Below are 23,376 nucleotides of genomic sequence, written 5' to 3'. Positions count from 1 at the left end.
GAGGAACAAAGAATTGCATCTTTAAAGAGCTGAAAGAAAAAATACTGTCAACTCAAAAGTCTTTATCCAGCGAAAATATCCTTTAAAAATTAAGGCAAAAGTACAGATGTTTTTAGACAAACAAAAGCCAACAGAATTAATTCCCAGTAGGCTTGTGCTATGAGAAACATTAAGGGAAGTTTTTCAGGCAGAAGGTATACGATACAAGATACAAACCTGGGTTTACACGAAGAAATGAACAACTCCAGAAATGGTAATAATGGAGACAAATCCAAAACACTTTTAGGGCTTTCCAGGTACACAATCATATCACCTGCAAGGGATGGATTTACTCCTTATCTCCCCAACTCTTATGCCTCTTATTGATTTCTCTTCTCTCACTGCTTTGCCTAATGTATCCAGTACAATGTCGAATAGTAGAGGGCCTCTTTGGTTTATTGCTGATCTTATGGAAATGCCCTTAGTATTTCCCCATTAATTTGGATTCTAGCTTTAGGAACAAAGTATATATATTTTACAATATAAAGAAACCACTCATCAATTTTACTGTGGTGAGTTTGGTCAAGAGCTTTTTCAGCATCTATTGTTTCATGTGATTCTCTTCTTAAATCTATTAATCCGATGTGCTATAGTAGTGGTTTCCCTAATCCTACCTGTTCATGGTATATGATGTGATGTTGGATTGTTTCCTGAAATTTTCTACTATAATATTTCTAATATTTTATTTAAATGTTTTGCTTTAATATTCATAAGTAATGATCAGTCTATAATTCTCTTTTTTGTGCTGCTTTCTGAAAAATTGTGTTTAAATATCAATGTAATACTTGCTACCTAAGAGAGAAATTGGAAGTTTTTCTTCATTTTAAGAGATTTGAAACAATTTATGGAGCTTTGGGGCTATTTAGTCTTTGCAGATTTGGCAAAATTCTCCTGTGGAACTGTCTGGGACTGGTGCTTTTTTGTGGGGAAATTCCTTGGTAATATTCTCTGTTTCTTCTATGGAAATTCATCTGTTTAGGTTTTCTATCATTAATTGGCTCAGTTTGGTAAATCGTATTTCCCTTGGAAACAGTCAGTTGTGTCTAAACATGCAAATGTTTTTGCATTAAAGTTTGCAAAGTAGTTTCTTTTGATTTTTATTATTTTATTATTTTATTTTGTCCACTCCACACAGCTTGTGGGATCTCAGTTCCAGGGATCGAACCCAGGCCGTGGCAGTGACAGCGCCGAATCCTAATCACTAGGCCCCAGGGAACTCCCTCGTTTGATTTTTAAAATTTCTTCTACATCAATTATATCTCCACTATCCTTTCTTACTTTGTGAATGTGTGGTTTGTCCCTTTTATTCTTGATTACATTAGCTAGTAGTATGTTTTTTTCATTAGTTATTTTTAGAAAACTAAAAATTTAATTTATTCATTAGAGCTATTCTTTTTCTAACCTCTCATTAATTTCTGCTTTTATCATTATTATTTTCTTCCTGTGGTTTCTTTGTTGCTCTTTTGATAGATATTATGATGTGGGAATTTAATTCATTTATTCTTTCCTTCATTTTTATTCACATGTGTGTTTCCTCAAAATGAACTGTGATTCAACATTTTATGAATTCCAACATTCCAAGAGAGAATTTTGGAAATTGTTGAGATGATTCTAAAATGTATATGGAAGACTAAGGGTGAATTATAGCCTGGACAATTGAAAGACAGAAGAGCAAGGAGGCTTGCCCTCCTAGATATTAGAGCTAAGTAAATAATTAAGATGGTGTGGCACTGGCAGAGATAGATAAACAGACAATAAAAGAGAATAAAAGCCCGACACAGGCCACAAATGTGTAGAAATCTATTGTATGACAGAGGTGGCACATGACCTCATTGGGGAAGGGGGGTGGTGAACAAATGGGACTGCACAGAATGGTTCTCATATGTTAAAGATACAATTGGAACCTAACTCATACTGTATAAACATCCAGATGCAGTAAGGACTTACATATGAAAAACAAACAACAAACTTAAAAAATTTTTTTTGATTAATTAATTAATTTTATGGCTGCTTTGGGTCTTCATTGCTGTGCATGGGCTTTCTCTGGTTGCGGCGAGTGGGGGCTACTCTTCATTGTGGTGCACGGGCTTCTCATTGCGATGGCTTCTCTTGTTGCAGAGCACAGGCTCTAGAGTGTGCAGGCTTCAGTAGTTGCATCACGTGGGCTCAGTAGTTGTGGCTTGAGGGCTGTAGAGCGCAGGTTCAGTAGCTGTGGCGCACGGGCTTAGTTACTCCGTGGCATGTGGGATCTTCCCGGACCAGGGTTTGAACCCGTGTCCCCTGCATTGGCAGGCGGATTCTTAAGAACTGTGCCACCAGGGAAGTCCCAAACTTTAAATTCTTAATGGTAAATATAAGTAGGAAAAGATTTCCTGCATCAGACCAGGCAATGACTATTTAATAAAAGGCTGATGAATATGAATATATTAAAATGTAAAATGTTTGTTCATCCAGTGACACCTTAAAACACAAGCTAAAAACTGGGAGAAGAGATTCACAATATGTGCGACCTCAAAGGTTAGTAACATGAGTGCATAAAAAACTTCAAATTTAGTCAAAAAGCACAAAAAACACTGTAGAGGAGTGGAAGAAAATTAAGAATGAGCTTTTCACAGCAGAGGCAACTCCTATGAATAAAGCCGTGTACAACATTCGTGTTCAGGAAATGCAAGATCCCAACCAGATATCACTGTACACACTAGCAAATAATAATAAGTCTGACCACACCAAGGGCCAGAGAGGTTACACATCTAGGGGATCTCGCATATATTTCTGGTGAAGGTATAAACTGGTGCTGCTGTTTTGGGAAAAGTCTGGCACTACTACTGCCAAGCTCCTGCAGTCACATACTCTGACCCAGCAGTCCCTCCGGCTGTTGAGATTCTGGGAGGGAGAAAGGGCACAGTGACAGAGATCAGTGAGAACGCTGATGTCAGAGTCAATCAAAGAGGCTGGCCTGTGGGTGTGGAAAGCAGCTTTCCAACGTGAGAGATATTTAAATCGACAGTAGACTAGAACATGAACTTGATATAAAATCATATCCAAATGGCCAATAAACATATTAAAGTGTGCTCAACCTCTTAGGCATTAGGAAATCACTATAAGCACAATGAAGTGTCCCCGCATACTCACGACAGTGGCTAAAATGTTGAGAAGGATATGGAGCAGCTGGAATCTCATGCAGGCCTTGTGGGTGTAAATTTGTACAACCACTTTGGAAAATACGTGGCTTTATACCAGGAGACCCAGCCAGTCTATTCCCAGGCACACACACAACAGAAAAGTATAGAAATGTGCACCGCAAGCCATGTACAGAATGCCTGTACTGCTCTGTGATACATAGGAGGGTTGGGAAGAGAGTAGATCAGAGTTCTCATAAAAAGGAGATTTTTTTCCCCTTCTTTTTATTGCACTATGTGAGACAACGGATGTTAACTAAATCTATTGTAATCATTCACAACATATGTGAATCAAACCATCATGCTGTATACCTGAAACTTATACAATGATATATGTCAATTTTTTCTCAAAAGAAATTGGAAAAAAAAAAAGAAAAGAGAAAAGAATGCCCATAGCAGCACAATTCACAATAGCCAGAAACAGACAACAGCCCAAATACCTCTCCGCGGTGAAGTGGATGAATTCTGGCATATTCACAGAGTGAAGTCCTACAGGGCAACAAGAACAAGCGTACTACAAATACACACAGTTTGGATGACTCTCAAAATACAATCTTGAGCCAAAAGAGACCGTCCCAGAGGGTATATTGTGTAAGGCTCACTTATTATAAAGTTCGAAGCAGAGACGAGGTTGGTGTGAGGGTCGGGGAGGAGAGGAGTGACAGGCAAGGACACGGGTGCTGGTCAGGTTCTATTTGTGCATCAGAGCAGAGGTCACACCAGTATGTCCACTCTGTGACAATGTGTCACTCCTACACTTAGGATTTGTGCCTTTTACTGTATGCTTGATACATTTCAGTACAAAGTGTACATTTAAATGGAGAGATTTAGGAGAACTGACTGAGAGAGTTGGATGGAGAGGGACGGAAAGAGTCTAGTGTGACTCTAAGGTTTTGTGCTGAGGAACCAGGTCACTGGAGTCCCCTTTCCTGAGATGGCAAACAGCAGAGGAAAGGCCAGCCTGGGCAGGTGAGGGGAGGTCAAGTTCAGTTTTAGACAGGCTGTGATGGAGGTGCTGAGCCGGCTGTCAGGGAAGATGTCAAGTAGCCACCTAGCTAGTCAAGTCTGGAGCCCAGGGGGAAGTCAGGGCTGCAGATGCAGTTTGGAAGTGTTTGTCCTGCAGATAGACTCCAAGGCCATGAGCCTGGATGAAGTCTCTGCAGGAGAGAGGGTGGAGAGAAGAGGAAGGTTCCGAGTGAAACCGCGTAACTCAGATTGGGGCGTGAACCTATGGGCTGGAACTGGAACCCAGCCGAAACCCAGACTGGGACTTGAACCCACAGTCTTTTAACTGAGATCACACGCCTGGTCTCAGGACTTAATGAAGCTCAGATTCTTGATGTCTCATAGCAAAAAGAAATCAGTGAGAGACAAAGTGATAGGTAAGAAGTGGATTTATTTAGAAAGAAACAATCCACAGACAGAGTGTGGGCCATCTCAGAAGGTGAGAAAGACACCAGGGTATGCGGTTGTCAGTTTTTATAGGAGTGGGTAATTACATAGGTTACTGAGTGGAAGTAGTACTCCAGCTATTTTGGGGAAGGGGTGGGGATTTCCAGGAATTGGGCCACCGCCTACTTTTTGACCTCTATGGTTGGCCTTGAACTGTCATGGCACCTGTGGGTGTGACATTTAGCTTGCTGATATGTTACAGTGAGTGTATACTGAGGCTCAAGGTCCACTAGAGGGACTTCCCTGGTGGTCCAGAGGTTAGAACTCTGCGCTTCCACTGCAGGGGGCATGGGTTCTATTCCTGGTTGGGGAACTAAGATTCCACATGCTGCATGGTGCAGCCAAAATTAAACACACACAAAGTCTAGTGAAAGTCGACTCGTCCGCCATCTTGGACTTATTTGGTTCTAATCAGTTTATGTCATGTCCTCGGGCTATGTCATTCTTTTTTTTTTTGCGGTACGCGGGCCTCTCACTGCTGTGGCCTCTCCTGTTGCGGAGCGCAGGCTCAGGGGCATTACTCACGGGCCCAGCCGCTCCGCGGCATGTGGGATCTTCCCGGACCGGGGCGCGAACCCGTGTCCCCTGCATCGGCAGGCGGACTCAACCACTGCGCCACCAGGGAAGCTCTATGTCATTCTTTTAAAGGTTGTGCTCTGCCCTCTTCCCTCTTGTTTCACAAGGACTAAGTGGGCAAGAGAGCACTCCAACACTTAGCCTGCTGAAGGCTAAGAGCCACAATTAGACCCAGGGACAGCCAGAGGGGCAGGAAAGAAACCAGGAGAGTGTGGAGTCCACAGACCAAGTGGTTTCAAGGAGCAGCGAGTGACCAACTGTGTCTCAGGCTGCCGAGAGGTCAAGATGAGAGCTGAGAATGGACCACTGGATTCAGCAGCATGGAGGCCATTGGTGAACTTGTCAAGGGCAGTTCCATGGAACAATGGCATCTAAAGTCTGGAGGAGGGAGGACAGAATGGGAGGGGAGGATGTGGAATGCAGACAGGGCTCTTCCATGAATAGGGCAGAAGGTGGAGGAGACGGCGGGCCCGAAGGATTTGTGGACAGGAGTTGCTACTGCATGTTTGTGGAGGGGAACAGTGGCAGAAGAGAGGAGACAGTTATTGCAGCCATGTCATTGGGTAGGTGAAGAGGGACAGGATTGCCCTATACTCAGTGCTTTACCTGCCAAGTGGAGGGCAAGATTCAGGCACAGAGAAAGGCATCTGGCAGATAAGGTTTTGCTTGAGGAGGCAAATGTCCTTCCCTTCCTCCTTCCTTTACCTGGCTCCAGGGCAAGTGGGTTCAAAGCTTTCTACCAGGAAACAGATCCTCGCCAGGGCGGGGGCAGGGAGGCCTTGGGCTGGGCAGTGTGGGGTGGGGCGCCCTCCTCCCCAACCACTAACGCTTACTCAACCTCTGGCAGCAGCAAAAATCAGTAAGTAGGTGCCTCAGACCACGGCAGAGCTCAGAGAAGACACCGGAACCAACCAAAGAGACAGCATGGTGAAGTTTGCACCTTTGTCCGTGCCATGGGAGCGCAGGATGCAGACCTTTGTGGTCCTGCAGTGGGTTTTCTCCTTTCTGGCTCTGGGTAAGGTGGGCTGGGCTGGGTGGGTGGGAGGCAATGGGATTCTTCATCTCACCTGCTGGTGCCAGACTGGGTAGGGAGTGCGCCTCCCAGGGCTAGTGTTCAGCCTGTACACTGATGCCACTACACTGGCGTTAAACTGTGGACATACTCTTTACAGACTGGTCAATAGCCATTTCACACACACACACACACACACACACACACACACACACACACACACACACACACACAATACACATACCCCATGTCCTCGCTCAGAAGCCCCCCAACATTTTGCAGCTAAAGCAAGCCCTCCAGTTCCCTGCCCCTAGCATCCCTGATGATTGACCTGTGTCTCTGCCCTAAGGGTTGTTAAAACATTTAAAATATCCCCGGTTACCCCATTCCACAGATGAGCAGAGAAGCTAATTGCCTTAAATGTCCAAGGCTGTAGGTCTGGACTCCTCCTACTGCCAGAGGAGGAGAGGGAAGGTGGTAGAAGGAGGGAAGGAGAAGAGAGGGCTGAGGGCATGGGAGGAGGTGTGGAGAAGGGGCAGGAGGCCACAAGCCGACAAGTAGGCTGGCTCCTGGGCAAAGGGCACTGGGGGCCCAGAGCCAGGTGGGCTGAGGCCCGGGGATTACAGGGGATGAGGGACATCTTGCCCAGCTGGCCTTGGGAAAGCTTTCCCAGCAGGAGTGTGTCTGACTGTCTGTGCCCACCCCCAGCCCAGCGGGGGGTCCTGGCAATGTCAGGAGCAGCACAGGGAGGTCAAGCAGCGCTGGGTCTGGAGCTAGAGGGAGGGTCGCTGAGCAAAGGGATCTGAGCCCACTCGCGCCACGAGCAGGAGCTTGTACCTTGTCCCTTATCTTGGGGACAAAGGGGAGCCCAGGAGGCTTTTTGGTACAGGAGTAACAAGGTCCAATCTGTGTGTGACAGGTCTCAGTGCCTGAAGTCTATGGATCTGCTGTGTTTGGGGTGTGGGGGTTAGACCAATAGCAGGGAGTAGCCGCCAGCTAGATCGGGGTCCCATGTGGCATGGACCAAATCCAGCCCACTGATTGTTTTTGCGTTTGTACAGCCCATGAGCCAAGAATAGTTTTTAAATGTTTGCGTAATTCAAATGATTACGTGCCTATGTAATATCCTACAAGTTGCCCCATATAGCCTCAGAGTCTAAAATATTTACAATCTGGCCCTTTAAGAAAAAGATTGCCTCCCCTGGTCTGGCAGTGAGTGGAAAGAAAGGGCCACTTTTCAAGGATACTTAGGAGATGAGTCCACAGGGCAGGATTTACAGACTGGCAGGAGAGTAAGGACTTCCAGTGGGGGAGTAAACACCACACATGTTGTGAACGGCTGGCTCACGCTGGACATAGAGCAGGCATTTTGGGGAGGGGCAAAGAATTGGCCGGAGAGGTCAACCAGGGCCTGTCACTGAGGACTCAGGGCCCAGAAACAAATACTTTCCAGTGGGTTACATGTTTACTCAGTTTCCTTTTCTCTCTATAATTCACACACTCACACAGGAAGAAGGTAAGCTCCATTCAAGTGGTCTTGTTCTCAGCTGCATCTCCAGCTCCTAGAAGAGTTGGTGTTGATAAATGTTTGTTGAATGAATGAATGTTGGGAGCATGATGTAGACAAAAGAGCAGAATTGAATGCCAGGTCCCATCCTACTAGCTTGCTCTGGGACCTTAGCCAATTTGCATACCCTCTCTGGGTCTCAGTAAAGTGGGTTCTTACATTTCCCCCCCTTGGTGTTACAAGGCGAAAGAAGGTGTCTTCCTTCCTAAGGGATTGAAAAGATCCCCAAGTTTGGGTTTTGCTTGCTGACAGAAGTTAAAAGGTGACCTCAGCGTGAGGGGGATGGTGGAGAGTTCTTTCTGTCAAGTGCAAGTTCCTCTTGTGTGGGTTTTGTCCTAACCTTAACATGCTATGTTAGTTACAAAAATGAATACGTGCTGTTGTAGCACATCCAAACGAAATATGTATCCTAAAAGTGAGAGACTTCCCCAAATCCTACCCTCCAGGGAGCCACTATTTTTATTTATTTATTTATTTTGGGCTGTGCCCATCGTGGCTTGTGTGAAAGCAGCCATGAAAGCGCGGAGTCCTAAGCACTGGACGGCCAGGGAATTCCCTCCAGGGAGCCACTATTAACAACTCTGTTTTATTCTCTAGAGGCGGTTTTCTGAAAGGGGGATCAACCCACATAGACTTTTGATTTTGCCCAAGGGCAGAGAGTCCTAGCTGAGATTCTTTACCATTTTCTCACATTAAATATTTGTTATGTAAATAAAATTGATAAAATCTAAGTCAACTGCCAAGCCATCCTTATCCCTTACCTCCTGGCGTCTGCCTCCTCCCTCCAGATCTGCAGGTGTCCTTCCAGCTTCGGTGCACGAGCGTCCACAAGGGTGGACGTTATTCTTCATGCAAATGGTGGCATTTCATTCCCACTCTTCTGCAACTTTCCCTTTCCAGTTTTTTATTAAAAAAGCTTAAAGGCAAACAAAAAAGTGATCAACTCACCAGGAGTGTGGTTCGTCCTTTTCTGAATCCTCCAGGAATCACGAGGCTGGATGTGAGAGCACGGGTTCCAGCAGCCATTGGCCAGCAGGCCTGGGAAGGAGGGGAGCTGCCTGCGATGGCAGTGACTCAGGGCTGCCGCTCCTTCCTGATGTTCGAGAGACGCCAGATGAATGGGTTTGAGTGTGAAGCCTCCCCATTTTTCATTATTAGTGACTAATTAAATGCTATTTTAAAATAAACTACAGAGGTGGAAGAAACCCAATTGTCCATCGGTCCATTGATGGATGAATGTATAGCAAATGCCGCAAATAACACAATGGAATGTTATTCAGCCATAAAAAGGAAGGGGTTTCTGAAACATACAACAACATGGATGAATCTTGAGGATGTTGTGCTAAGTGAGATAAGCCAGTCACACACACACACACACACACACACACACACACACACACACACACACAAATACTTTATGATTCCTCTTATGTGAGGTTTGTGGACTAATCGAATTCATGGAGACAGAAAAGAGAATGGTGGTTGCCAGGGGCTGGGGGAGGGGGACATGGGAGTTTTTGTTTAATGGGTACAGAGGTTTAGTTTGGGAAAATGAAAAGAGTTCTGGGAATGGATGGTCATGATGGTCAATGTGAATGAACTTAATGCCACTGAACTGTACACTTAAAAATGGTTCAGATGATAAAGTTTATGTTACGTATATTTTACCACCATAGAAATTAAAAAAAACAAACAAGTGCCCCAAACACAGCACTGGAAAGTCAGCTCCACGAGGGCAGGAATTTTTCTCTGTTGTTCACGGCTGAACCACCAACACCTGGCACATAGGTGTTCTGTGTAAACTGAACGTCTGTGAGCCCCAACCTATTTTCTCTGTTATGAATTTTACTACTGTTCAGACTGGGTCAAAGGTCCCCTTCTCCTGGAAGCCTGCCAGGAATGACAGACCCAGTCTACCCTACTTTCAGATGCAATACAACCGGAAGCTGACCTTTTTAAGAGTGTGAGTGCATGGTGTTGAGTGGAAGGAATGGGATGGGGAGGGAGAAATATTCTCTGGGAATGATGTTCCATTAGCATCAGGTAAGGGTCAGCCCCACAGACCCCCTGACCCTGAGATGAAGCCAGGATTAGCTTGCCACAAGGGACTTGGAATCGTAGGTAAGAAGGTATTTCCTCACTTGACCTGGTCCTAGCCATGCTGCACCCCAACCCATGGGCCAGCCACAAGTTGGCCTCTTACTTCCTGCCTCCTTCACCAGGAAAGGGCGTGGCAGGCAGAGGAAGCAGCATAAGCAAAAGCTAAGAGATTGAAGGAACTCAATCTCACAGTGTAGGTACACTGAGCAGTTTCATGTGGCCAGAGCATGGGGTGCATGTGGGTGAGTGAGACTGGAGTGGGAGGGGGATCAGACCAGCCGTGGGGAGCCTGAATGCCAGGCTGAGCTACATGGGCTGTTTTTAAAGTTATGAGAAAGCCATGGAAGGACTTTAATTAGAGGGGGGATCTGGCAGGATTTATCTATGGAAAGATGGGCGAGAGTAGACAGAGAGCGCTGGGCAGAGAGAATGTCTCCTTTTTCTCTGAGGGCCCAAAGGGTGGAAACGAGAAACAGTTAAGCCGGTCACTTCTCCCCCAGGCATTTATTGAGCACCTGGTGGATACAGATACTTAACTGGACAGAGAGGAGGTGGAGGGGGAAGACTGGAGTGAATGAGGCAGCCTGGTGCAGTGGGACAAAGTGAGTTTGGAATTAGGCCTACCTGGCTTCAAATCCAGGCTCCCAGTATGACACTGGATGGGCTGCATCCCTTCCTCTTTGAGGGGAGGGGAGGCTGACCCCTTCTGCCTGGGGTGAGGGCTGGACAGGACAGCGCTGCTGGTGCTGGGCATAGGGGCGGAAATCCTTCCTTCACCCCTCTGACCACTGATGATGGTTCCTGCTTCCCTCCCCAGCCCAGATCTGCACTGCGGTCTTCATAGGTCTCCTGTTCACAAGATTCTGGATCTTTAGTATCCTGTATGCAACCTGGTGGTACCTGGACCGAGACAAGCCATGGCAGGGGGGCAGGCGCATTGAGGCCATAAGGCGCTGGGTCATATGGAAGTACATGAAGGACTATTTCCCTGTCTCAGTGAGTAATGGGGCTGGCTGGGGTGCGGCCAGGACCGTAGTGCCCCACATGTCCATGGGGAAGTGTGGCCCTGTGTGCAGTGAGCAGAATACTGGGCTGGGGGGTAGGAGCCGGGCTTCTACCACTATGTGGCCTGGGGAAGAGTCCAGCTTCTGTCTGGCCATGGTTTCCCACCTGCAGGGATTTGGGGCAAGTATGAGGACTGATGAATGAACAGGATTTGAAGGAGCTCTGTGGGCCATGTAGTGTGGCACACATATGTATCTTATAAACCCCTCAGTAGCCATGCTTGGGGGTGAAGGTAATAAACTTAAGGTCCTAAGAGACCCTCTAGCCCCACACTTCATAAGATGAGGAGACTCACCCCTAGAGAGGGACAAGGATGTGATCAAGTTCACATACAAAACTCTTTTACTGATTTAAAGTTTGTGCATTTAGTCAGTTTAGAGGGACAGGAGAGAGGACCCTGAACTTGTTCTCAGATTCTTCGCCTCACTCTGGTGTGTTAGGCATCCTTGGACAAGGCCTTGCCCCATTCTAAATCTTAGTTTACACATGTATCCAGTGAGCACACTGATCCCTCTCACTTGAGTGCTTTTGAGTCTCTGACTTTCTGACTCAGGGCACCTCATGGCCTTTTGGACACTTGACCCTGGACCCAAAGTTCAGTCCTGAGTGGAGCAGAATCCTTGATTGAGTGAACTGACCTTGGCTCCTTTCCTGAATCCCAGACAGACTAAACTCTTGGGTATAAGCAGCTGGGCAGGGATGATTTATTGTCCAGATAGGATGGGGAAGGCAATGGGGACTCAAGAGAGGTGCCAGGCAGGGGCAGGTGGCCCTCCTCTGGAAACAGGAGAGAAGAAACATATAGAGTGTGGCCTCTGGAGCTGAACAGACTAGGTTCTATTATCAGTTCTGCAACATACAAGTGGCGTGACCTTGGGTGAGTTACACAGTCTCTCTGAGCCTCAGTTTCCTCATATGTAAAGTGGAGATGATGCCACATACATCATTGGGTTGTGTGGATTCCATGAGACAGCAAGTAAAGCACTTTGTATGTTCTCAGTAAACTAGTAGTTTATATTATTTTACTGAATTGCTGGGGATTCTGGGGAGATGTGGGCATGGCTGTGGGTCTAGGGAGGACTCTGATAGCCCAGAGACTGGCTGTTCTGCCCTTCACACCTGCATGGCTTCTCCCACCCCAATCTGGGAGCCCCACCTCTTCCTGGCCCTCCAGAAATTAGGTCCCCAGCTGGTAAAGCGATAGGGAATGGAGGAAACAGGCTCAAAGAGGGTAAACAGCTTGGCCAAGTCATGGGCGCTCAGCAGCAGAGTCAGAGTTCCCGCCTTGCTCCCTTCTGAGAGTTCTGGAGCCCAGCAAGGACTAGCAAAGGCTGGGCAACAGCTCGGGTGCAGGAGCCCTTAGCATCCAGTGAGCAGGGCCTCCTGGGCAAAGGGAAAGGGTGGGATGGGGCGGGGCAAGGCAGGGCAGCAGGGCAGGGGCTGGGCAGACGGCAGGAAGTTGGCTGGCAGAGGCTTCCATGCTCATTAGGGGTGATAGATGTTGAAGGGCAGAGCAAGTGGGCAGTGCTGAGCCAACCTGAGGGGCCCGGGTGGGGGCAGTCTTCCTCGACCCCATATCTGTTTCCTCTGCAGGGTGCCCTCCCAGGACCTTGTCAGCAGAAATGAGCAGGGTTTGCTGGGTCCCGAGGGAAGCCATGGGAATGTCATGGGCAGCGTCCCTCAACCCCACCCCAGGACTTCTGAGCTTTGAGATTCTGAATTCTCATCCCCACCCCCTCTTCCCAGGCTCGCTCTTCTGTGCCAGGAAGGCCAGAGTTTCCATGGGAAAGTATGGCCTGTAGCCTGAGAGTGTTTGTGACATCAGCTACCAAGCCAAAGAAAACTATAAGTGGTTTCTGGCCTCAAGTAGAGCTTTGCAGATTCTGGCTCTGTGGTCTCACTCCACACTGTGAGCTAAATCCTGAGTCCACCGGGGAAGGAAAGGCGGCCTGCGAAGGGAGGAGCGCAAGCTCAGGCCCAGAGCCTGCCACTGCATGGTTTCTGAGCAATAGTGTGACTAAAGCAGAAGGTGCACCTGGGGATGAGGCGGGAGAGGTTTTTAGGGATAAGGTAAGGGAGGCCAGTGCAGGCCATTCCACAGAACTGGAGCTCTTCAACTGAAAGCTCTCCAGGGGGCTGTCTTCCCGCCATCCCGTGACCTCCAAAGGACAGCATCTGGCTCTCTTTACAGCTGGAGCTGCTGCCAGTTTCGGGACCTGATGCTGAGCAGCTCTGTGCCTGTCCTACCCGCCATCCTCCTGCTGCCCCAGCCAGTTAGCCCCCCAGGAGGGTTTCTCAACCCTGGGACTACTGACACTGGTAGGACACTGGACTTGTTTTGCAGAAATTCCATGCGCACAGTGTTCAGGATTGTCGCCCGCTGCAGGCCTGTGGCATCACCACCTGCAGGGGGCGGGCAGTACCACCAAGAGACCTGCAGGGAGTGAGAAGATGAGCACTTTGACTTGCCTGTCCTGGGCTGGGAGCCTGCAGGGGTGGCGCTGGGGCCTGCGGATTCTGGACCCCACCACCTCCCTGGAGACCCTCCTACTCTTCCACATACTTTCAAAGCGCAGGCCCTGCAGGGATCTTAGGGTGGCCAGGAGGCAGGGGGTCCTGGATAAGGAGTCCGCACTCTGCTGGAGCTCCCCACATTCACAAGCCTCTGCCTTCCCTGTCAAATGCATGTGGATCCCTGAGCTTCTATCAGTTCTTACTGTGATTTTACAAACTAGCATCTAGTGGTGAATTTCAAGCAAAATTAGGGCACAGTCTCTGTGTCTTGGAGCTTTCCAACCTCACCCTTAGCCTTCCTAAAGGGCTAAGGGTGGAGAATCAGGCAACGTTTCCCCCAGGAGGAGCTGTCTCCACCTCCTGTTACCCTTCTCGGCACAGCTGGTGACGTTCTGCACGCATCGTCTTGCTCTTTGCTTTTTCACCCGACAAGCAACTGTGGCATCTTCCTGTATCAGGACAGGAAGAGCGATGTCGTACATCCCTATGGCTACACAGTGGCCCATGAGTGAATGTTCCATAATTTGTCTAAATGGGCCCTGTTGATGGACATTTGAGTGGATGCCAAGTTTTGGTATTACTAAAAATGATACTTCAGTTAATAATCTTGTTCAGATGTCATTTTGCACAAGTATGAGACATTCTGTAGCTAACTTCCTCAGCAGTGGAGTTGCTGGCCTAAAAGGTCAGTTACGTTTTTCAATTGCAATATCGATAAATACTGCCTCATTGCGTTTAGGCAGGTTGTACAAAATTATTTTCCCACTAGCTGAGAAAGAGAATGCATAAGCAAGTGCTTCAGTGCGAGGAGCCAGGTATGTTTTTCAAGAAACACACCGAGATGGGTTCCTAAGGAAACACCTTTCCCAATGAGAATAACCAGAATTATCTCTGCTTGTTCTTATTTTCACGTCCAATAAATCCCCACTGAACGAGTGGAAGAAGTTTGTCCTCATCTGGGAAGCAATGGCGCCTCCACCTATGGTCCCCTCAGCCTTTCTGCAAAGGATCAAGGGTAACCAGAGGGCATACTGGTGGGGTGGGGATTTGCGGAGATCAAGTCCAGGTCAAGGACAGGACAATTTGGGGCTGTTCAGCTTGGGTAGGGCAGACAGGATCAGACCCCCATTGCTGTCCCTTGGGTCCCACCAGGCTGCTCTGAGAGCAGGTAGCCAGGCCTCTGGGGCCCGAAGGCAACAAGAATCCTCAGGGTCATTCTGAAAATTTCAGCTTGGTGACAGGATGAACTTTCACGGTGTCAGAGCTGAGCCAGAGCGGAATGGACTGCTCACGCCTGCAAGGCCTGTGCAGAATTGTCAGGGAGCCTCCTGCCAGGGGCTTAGGGCTTGGGCCAGGGGCCTCAGGGCCTCCAACTCTGATGGCTGTGCCTCCCAGATAACGGGGCTCTGTAAACGGCAGGCCCGGCAGTTACTGGCAGAGTGGAGCAGGGGTTGGTCACACACACAATCAGTGCCCTGGCAGTAATCTTCCCACACTGAAGCCTGTCCAGTAAACGGCAGGAGCAGCACTTGTTAACTCAGTTCCTCTCCTTCCACCCTCAGCCCACTTTGCCTGGAAGCTGCTAATGACAAACAGCTCTCCTCTCCCACTCCCTCTACAATATCTAGTGGTCTCCCCGGCACCCTCCATGCTGCAGGACTGACCAGACCAGGGCAGAGCTGCCAATGGGCAGGGGAACAGGTGGATGGATGGCAGTGAAGGTCTGACATGGGGGGAGCAGAGAACCACCAGGGAGACATTTGCATTGTACAGAGGGGTTAACAGGACTAGGGCCAGTCTCCAGGTCTGCACGCTCTTTCAACCACCCCGATATATCTTGCAAATGCTCACTCCCAGGTCCTAAGCGCCAAATTTTCTCATAGGGAGTTTTGTTAAAATAGGGCTCTTCAAGCAGAGTGGCACCCCTGTGTGGCCCTTGATGGTGTATGAGCTATACCAATTATAATTCAGTGTATCAATTATGATCACCCTGTCCTGTAGTCTTGGTAATTCCATGGCACACATGGACCTGAGCTTCTCAGCAGTCCTGGGAGGTAGGTGGGACAGGGTCAAATGTCTGCATTTGATAGATTAAAAGCCAGAGAGGGAAGCAATTTGTCTGAAGCCAGCAGCGAGTCTGAGACACAGATGGCACCACGGTCTCCCTAGATGCATTCAAACGCATATCTCCATCTTCATAAGAACCTGAGGCTCAGAGAGGGGGAGTAAGTTGCTCAAGGTCACACTGGTGATGGCAGAATCAGGGAGGGCCTGAGATCCAGCCCCGACTCACCAGGTTGCTGTCCCTGCAGCTGGTCAAGACCGTGGAGCTGGACCCCTCCCGGAACTACCTCGCTGGCTTCCACCCCCATGGGATCCTGGCGGCTGGAGCTTTTACCAACCTGTGCACCGAGAGCACCGGTTTTTCCTCACTGTTCCCCGGCATCCGCCCACATCTGATGATGCTGAACTTGTGGTTCTGGACCCCTTTCTTCAGGGATTGCATCATGTCAGGGGGTGAGTCTTCCCACCCCTGGGTAGCCCAGGAAGATGAGGGCTGGAGGCATGGAGGAGGGATTTTAAGGAAGACTTCTAACAATTCTGTACTTAATCCAAGAACATGTGTAGTGGAGAAGGAGGCTAGACCCAAGGAAGCACTTCCCAGAGCTCCGTGCCCAGCAAGGAGCTCGGCAAGGGGTTGGGAAGAGGGGGAGGACTCAGTCCCAGTCCTCAGGGAACTCCCAGTTCGGGGGGTGGAGCCCAGAGCACATCCTCCTCCACCATCCCTGCCCCCTTCACACCATACTTGACCTTCTTCCTCTCCCCAGGGCTGGTCTCAGCAGACAAGGAGAGCGCCGCTCACATTCTGAACAGGAAGGGAGGTGGCAGCCTTTTGGCCATCATTGTTGGGGGCGCCCAGGAGGCACTGAACGCCAGGCCTGGAGACTACAGGCTGTTGCTGCGGAACCGCAAGGGCTTCATCAGGCTCGCCCTGACGCACGGGTATCGGGGGAGAGGGCTCTCGTTCAATTGGAGATTGGCAAGGATTGTATTTTAGTGGGAAGACAGCAGAGATGAATGCAGATCCTATTTTGGCAGGGAGATTTTTTTTTTAATTAATTAATTTATTTATTTTTGGCTGCGTTGGGTCTTTGTTGCTGCACGTGGGCTTTCTCTAGTTGCGGCGAGTGGGGGCCACTCTTCATTGCGGCACGCAGGCTTCTCATTGCGGAGCACGGGCTCTAGGTGCCCGGGCTTCAGTAGTTGTGGCGCATGGGCTTAGGGGCTCCGAGGCATGTGGGATCTTCCCGGACCAGGGCTTGAACCCGTGTCCCCTGCATTGGCAGGTGGATTCTTAACCACTGTGCCACCAGTGAAGCCCTGGCAGGGAGATTCTCAATCCATTCACAATGAAGATTCTGTGTTGGTGATGATGTACTGTCTCATTCCCAAATACACAGAGAAGAGTCTAGAAGGGAGATTTGGTGATTAAAGGGACTAAGTGTCAAGGGTCATACTGCTGAAAGCTTGCATTAGATCTGAGACGGAGGGGATCTGGGAGAATGGAGTTTGGGGCATTGCTTAGAACTATTCTCCTACCTTGGAGCATCTTTGAAGAATACAAGCTAACTGGGGCAGGTCAGACTTTTCCAAAGTTTGCAAATGTTTTTTTTATCTGGGACGACTCTCTGCAGCATTCTAGTCTCCCTGTCATGTTACAACTGCCAGGCAGTGGTCCTGAGAAGAGCTGGGACCTGCCCACAATCACAGAGCAAGGCCATAGCAGGACTGGGAGACACCAGAGGCCTCTTACTTCCGGCCCAGGGCTCTGTTCTCTACCCTAATTCCTAGTCACTGGGTCCCTGCAGGAAGCTAGGCGACAAGCTTGCACCTTCTTGCACCTCCTAACCCTCTCTCCTGTCTCCCGCCAGGGCCGCTCTGGTGCCGATCTTCTCCTTTGGGGAGAATGACCTATTTGACCAGGTTGACAACTCTCCTTGCTCCTGGTTGCGCCGGACCCAGAACCGACTGCAGAAGATCATGGGAGTCTCCCTCCCGCTCTTCCACGGCCGTGGTGTCTTCCAGTACAGCTTTGGTCTGATGCCCTACCGCCAGCCCATCACCACTGTGGGTGAGCCAAGACCCAGGCTGGGATGGGGAAACCTACAGGGCAAGGGGCCCAGGCTGTGTGCTGCAAGGGGACACGCACATGGGCCAGACACATCTTTGACCTTGTGGAACTCACATTCTAGACTGGGAAACAGTTACACAGGCAGATATAAGGCAGTCTGAGAGGAGAACTCTAACAGAGACACAAAGAACAGTAGCCACTACTGAGTACCGAGCACCTGCTGTGTGCCAGGCACTGTACTGGCTCCTTACATGCAGCAGCTCAGTTATCCCAACAACCTTGGAGGCAGGGACTGTCATCCCCATTTCACTGATGGCAAACTGAGACTCAGAGAAGTTAAATCATTTCCAGAAGAACACCCTGCCCTTGAGTAAATAAGTTGAGGTTTGGTCAGGATCTATTTGACTTTTTTATTATACCAAAGAAGGAGGGTTTAATTCTGACCAGATGATCTCATAAGGCTTATTGGAGAAGATGCATACAAGGGAAGGGCATTCCAGGTGTTAGAATTGTGTGTAAAGTAGCCATCAGCAGGCTATGAAAGAGAGCCTGAGGGATTTTCCTGTAAATAATGGGCACGGGCTTCAGTGCATGGACTTAGCACCGTCTTTCCAGCTATTTGGACAGCTCATTTGCTTTCTTCTTGGATTCCACCTATGGAGCTTCTTGGATTCCACCTATGGAGCTCCACCATTGGAGCTTTCCTCCAATGGCAAAGCTTGTAGAGAGAGGTCTGTTCATCTCCAACCACCCAGTCATTCCTTAGTTGAGTACAGACTTGGTCAGTCCCCTACACCATGACTTTCTCTGGGTTGTGTGGTAATATTTTCATGAATATAATTCACATGTGCTGCCTCCAGAGCCATTCCCAAGAGAAGAACACAGCAGCTTCTTCCTGAGCCAGGCAGAACCAGAGGAAGGAGGTACATAGGGCCTCCTGATCCCTCCCTAGAAAGGGGGCACTGCAGGCCAGCATGGAGAGAGAGGGGGGAAGCAGGGCGCTTGGGCTGTGGGCCGCCTCCCCCCAAGACATGCAGGGCTTCCCATCACGGTGTCTGAGACTCCCAGAGCCACCTGGCCTGGAGGTTAAGAACACACCCCCAGGGCTTACCACCTGGCACTGATTCTTCCTGGCTATGTGACCTTGAACAAGTTACTTAACCTCCTTGAGCCTCATCGCCTGACCTGTCAAAGAGGAATAATAGCAGGTTCTATCCATATGGGATCGTTAGGATGATTATAGGAGATGTTGCTTGTAAATGCCAGCTGGTGGTATTGGTAATATATCAGGATCTTGGAGTTGCCCTAACATCTTAGAACTTATCACCCAAAATAGAATTGAAAGTGAGACAGTAAGAGCACTTTCCTGCACCGATGACCATTGTGGTGTGAACCCCAAGGGCACTGCAACTCCGGTGGTTCCTGCTCTGGGCCACCTCACTCCTTTGTGTCTTGCAGTGGGGACGCCCATCGAGGTGCAGAAGACACCGTGTCCCTCACAGGAAGAGGTGGACAGGCTGCACCAGCGCTACATGAAGGAGCTAAGCAACCTCTTCGAAGCCCACAAGCTCAAGTACAACGTCCCCAGTGACCAACACTTGGAATTCTGCTAGTGCCTCCCCAGAGGAGGGGCTGCCCTAAAGGGCAGGGCTGGCATTAGGGAGAATAGAGGGAGGGGCTGTGATCCCAGAAGGCTTCGCGGAGGTGTCCATTGAGCACATCTCCAAAGCCTTCGATGACTCCTGCGTTTCTAACCCATGCCAGGCCCCGAGTCACAACTGGCAGCATGGCAGAGGAGGCCAGACTCTGGCATCGGTGATTTGCACTCCTGCTGTGACCCCTCTGCAAGGAGCCCTCTCCTTGGTCTGCCCGCCTGAGAAATGGGAGAGATGCTGGGAGGGAATAATGTCCGGGTTCTCTGTCCTCTGTGGTCCTGTCACTCAGTGGGCAGGAAATATTACCAGGTTTTTCTTCCTCTGCCTTGGGTGACAGCTGCAAGAAGCCACCAGCTGCAGCCCTTTCTCCTACAATTTCCCTCATCCTGCATCCTGCCTGTCCGAGCTCCTCCCTCCCTGAGCTGGAGAGGAGGGCAAGGCCACAAAGCCCCTGCACTCACCCTGGGCACCTTTGAGTATCTGAGTCCTCTGAGCCCTGAAATGGCAGCCAGAGGGGTCCAGAGGTAGGGAAGGAGAATTGCACTCTGTCATCAGCTGAATGACCGGGAGCGGACTTCTTCGCCGTCCTTCTGAGTCTCAGTTTCCCCGAGTGACTAGGATGACCTCTGAGTATCAGCTCTGACATCACATGGGCTGAGAGCTCCATGAGGCAACTCCTACTCCATCCTTTGCAAGTTCAGCCCTGACCTTGGTATAAAAAATGGGCTCCATAAATGTCAATTCATCAAATGAAAGATTCTGTTTTACTTTCTTTCTCATATTCCCCACTTCCACCTGGGAGCGCTGGTCAAAGCCTCACCTTTGCCCCCCAGCCTGGTCCCCCAGCCCTGCTGCCCTGTCTCCCCTTCCCAGATGGTGGATCAGATGGGCCAAAGAATGGCATGTCGCCTCTTTCTTCCTGACCCGTCTACTCCAACTTACCACTTCTGGCCTGTCCTATGGGAGAGAAGGGGACTGGTTATATAAAGATACAGGGTAGCCCAGCCAGAAAACAAAGGCCAGTGAATATTGAGGAGTGAATATTCCTATGTGTCTACAAGCAGGGTAGATGGGGACACACCCCTGATGAGAAGAACTCTGGGTTCCTGGGTCTGTGACATGTGTCATTAGTGAAAGGACAGGATGGTAGGGTAGGACCAGTACTGTGAACTCCCACACCTGGAGCAAGAAAATAAGGCCTTTTCCCTCCAGAAATTATAATCACACTCATAAGTACAAATGGGGGGCATTCTGAGAATGTAAATTTGGGCGTAAGCCTGGCCCAACCCTTTTCAGTGACTCTGGGCAAGTCACATCTCTTCCAAACTTCAGTTTTATCATTGGAGAAATAAGGATCACAATACCGAGCTCGGTTTTCTGGGTATAGATAGTATTATGACATAATTAGCCATTTCATGTCCTGTGAGGTATGGTAGGGAGTAGGTGTAATTAGGAGTCGGGCCATAGATGTGCCCAGCATCTCATGATGGCCTGTTCTGACCCTATGAGGTGGGTGCTATAGGGTCACAAGGGAGGTGGGAATCAAGGGCATTGGGGTTCAGAGGGGGAGTGATGGTTTCCACCAGGGGAAGACGGAGGAAGTGGCAGGTGGGCGGGGCCGTGAAGGAAGGGCAAGATTTGCCAAGGAGGGAAGGACCCGCCCGCTGGGTAAGGAGCCTCTGCAGACCTTAGTGGCTGAAGGAGGCAAGGATTTATCATGTCCACACTTCTGTGGGCTGGCTGCTGGTTCTTCTCAGTCTCCTTGCTCTCTCACCTGCCATGTCCTGGGACCTGCTGATCCCTTTCCCCAGATGCTCTTTCTCCTCCACCCAATCAAAGGTCACCTCCTTTGTCAAACCTTAGCACACCGCACCCACCCTCGACCCTGCTCTCTGCCCCACTGCCCTGAATCACGGTTGGTTACCCATCCTGTGGGCTAGCTTGGAGGTGAAAAGGCCATGACCATGAATGGGTGAGTGATCTACCATGTTCCCAGGGGACTGGGAACCCCAAGGCCAGACCACATCCTTGTGACCGTCAGTGCCCTGGGACCTGGGGACCTCAGCATCCCTGGTCAGCCTGGGAAGTTGTATAAACGACTCACACCGCACCTCCTCTTGGGCCCTACGGGCCAGGCCTGGGCAAGGGTGAGGGTGAGGCTGGGACTTGCTCTCAGGTGATTAAACTAGTTCTCTGTTGCTGTAGATCAAATACTCTAAAACTTTGCTGCTTTACACACCACCATTTAGTGTCTCACAGTGTCTGAGGACCAGGATCTTGGAGGGGCTGTGCTGAGGGTTTAGGCTCATGTGTCTCATGAAGAGGCAGCCAAGCTATTCCCGGGGCCGTGGTCTCGGAGCCTTGAGTGGGGCTGGAGGATCCACTCCCAAGCTCGCCCCCACGGCTGCTGGCAGAAGGCTTCACACCCCTGCATGGGGACCTGTCCAGAGGGCTGCCAATTGTCAATGACACTGCTTATCCCAGAGTTAGCAAATCACGAGGGAGGGGGAGAGAGCGAGGAAAAAACCAAATGCCTTCTACAGTCTAGTCTCTGAGTCACAGGCCATCAGTTCTGCCTCCTAATTCCATCACTTTGATGAGAGGCCCTGAGTCCAGCCCACACCATAGGAGGGTGTGACACCTGGAGGTGAGGTCACTGGGGACGACTTGCTGGCGCTCCCACAGCAACAGCGACAGCAACAGCGCAGGACACTGGACCGGACAAGCCCAACGCTGTGGATGCTGCCGGACGCAGTCTGCCTGGAGGAAGAGGCTGAGCTGGCCCCACAGCAGGGCCCCAGGTGGGGCAAAGGTATGAGCAAAAGTCAGAGGTGGGAACCATGGCCACGACCCCTGACCTGGCTGGGAGGCAGTACAAGGTGACCGTCAGACTTAGGGCACCTGAATGGGAGATGGGGGGAAGGGGAAAGCCTGGCTGGGACAGAGGGAAGGGGATCCCCCCTCTTTCACAGCAACCTTGCAGGCCCCATGTCGAAGACATCAGTCACACAAGGTAGGAGCAGAGAGCCTGATCTCAGAGGAGGGCTGCCTGGAGAGCTACCCAAATAGGAATATCCACACTGGACTTTGTGCGAACAAAAATGGCCTTTTATGTGTTGAGTGCTGACACTGGGGTGTTTTTTAAGTAGTTGACCTCCCCATTGATACAGCGATACAGCGAGCCAGGAACTGCACAGCAAGGGTCCGATATTCCACAGCACCTGCTACCTGACACCCCCTCAGGGCTCCCAGCCTGCCCGAGGGGCCTTGCCTCGGAAGATCTCCCACCCAACACACTGGCCAACTCAGACAGCCCGAGGACCACAGGACTTGTCAGGCGTGGTAGAGAGGCTCAGAGGCCCTCAGGGATGGGCGGAGCTCCTCCTGAAATCAGGCTGCCCTTTGACCTGGGAGAAGTTCTCAGACATCATTATCCACCGGGGACAAAGAGCCTGCTGGGGCCCAGCCTGCTGACATAGCTTACCGGTGCCGATGACGGGTGGGACAGGGGTCAGCCAGCACAGCTCTGCCAGCAGCCACATGGCCCGGCCCAGCCTCACCCTCTCAGGGGGACTGGGCTTTGCTAGGTATCAGGAGGGGGCGAGGCGGGAACATGGGGGATGCTGAGCGAGCAAAGCAGAGAGGAGGGAGGGGCAGGGCACTCGTGGGTGAGAATTACTGGGGAGGATCAGGGTCGAGGTGAGGTTTAGGGAACAGGAGGCTGAGGTTTAGGCCTTTGTGCAGCAAACTTCTATTGAGATAGAGGTGGGGCAGGCAGACAGGGTCCCTGACGATGCCTCCTGGCCTGCTGTCTGGGGGAACTAATGTCCAGTCAAGAAGTCAAGAATTGATCCCCCAGGTAGGAAGGAGCCCTGGGAGGTGCTTGAGCTGGAGCGGGTCATGGGCCAGGTCAGAGGGGCAGTGGATGCCTTGGGCTGAACTGGCTGTCTGTCTTAGTGACCCCAGGGGAGGGCAGATTCAGGTCCCTGTGCCACTTTCTAAGAATCTAGAGTCCAGGTGGATGCTTCCCAGTTGCACTATGTCTCTCTTACAAATGGTCGGGAGGGCCATGCTCCCTCCTGAAG

General features: G+C 50.2%; 1 protein-coding gene across 2 annotated transcripts; it reads left to right on the top strand.

Annotated features, from left to right (window-relative positions):
• Nucleotides 1–6,098: 6,098 nt before the first annotated feature.
• Nucleotides 6,099–20,041, top strand: MOGAT2 (monoacylglycerol O-acyltransferase 2). 2 transcript variants are annotated; one of them, XM_024761967.1, is made up of 6 exons: nucleotides 6,099–6,261; nucleotides 10,743–10,921; nucleotides 15,817–16,021; nucleotides 16,333–16,507; nucleotides 17,437–17,636; nucleotides 19,095–20,041. In XM_024761967.1, exons 1-6 carry the CDS (start codon nucleotides 6,171–6,173, stop codon nucleotides 19,247–19,249), a joined length of 1,005 nt encoding a protein of 334 aa, XP_024617735.1. In that variant the 5' UTR covers nucleotides 6,099–6,170; the 3' UTR covers nucleotides 19,250–20,041. The 2 variants fall into 2 exon arrangements, with proteins under 2 accessions (XP_024617735.1, XP_024617736.1); XM_024761968.1 differs by lacking the exon at nucleotides 6,099–6,261 and adding an exon at nucleotides 10,093–10,167.
• Nucleotides 20,042–23,376: the final 3,335 nt, after the last annotated feature.

Source organism: Neophocaena asiaeorientalis, unplaced genomic scaffold (genome assembly GCF_003031525.2).
Source record: "Neophocaena asiaeorientalis asiaeorientalis breed wild unplaced genomic scaffold, Neophocaena_asiaeorientalis_V1.1 scaffold263, whole genome shotgun sequence".
In the NCBI taxonomy this organism is placed as follows: Eukaryota; Metazoa; Chordata; class Mammalia; order Artiodactyla; family Phocoenidae; genus Neophocaena; species Neophocaena asiaeorientalis.
The sequence above is the reverse complement of the archived record's forward strand: the minus strand, read 5'-3'. Positions and strand labels throughout refer to the sequence as shown.

Coding starts and splice junctions, on each gene's coding strand:
- MOGAT2 (XM_024761967.1), top strand. CDS start 6,171: ATGGTGAAGTTTGCACCTTTGTCCGTGCCATGGGAGCGCAGGATGCAG. Junction 16,022..16,332: donor GGATTGCATCATGTCAGGGG/GTGAGTCTTCCC, acceptor TCCTCTCCCCAG/GGCTGGTCTCAGCAGACAAG. Junction 17,637..19,094: donor CCAGCCCATCACCACTGTGG/GTGAGCCAAGAC, acceptor TGTGTCTTGCAG/TGGGGACGCCCATCGAGGTG.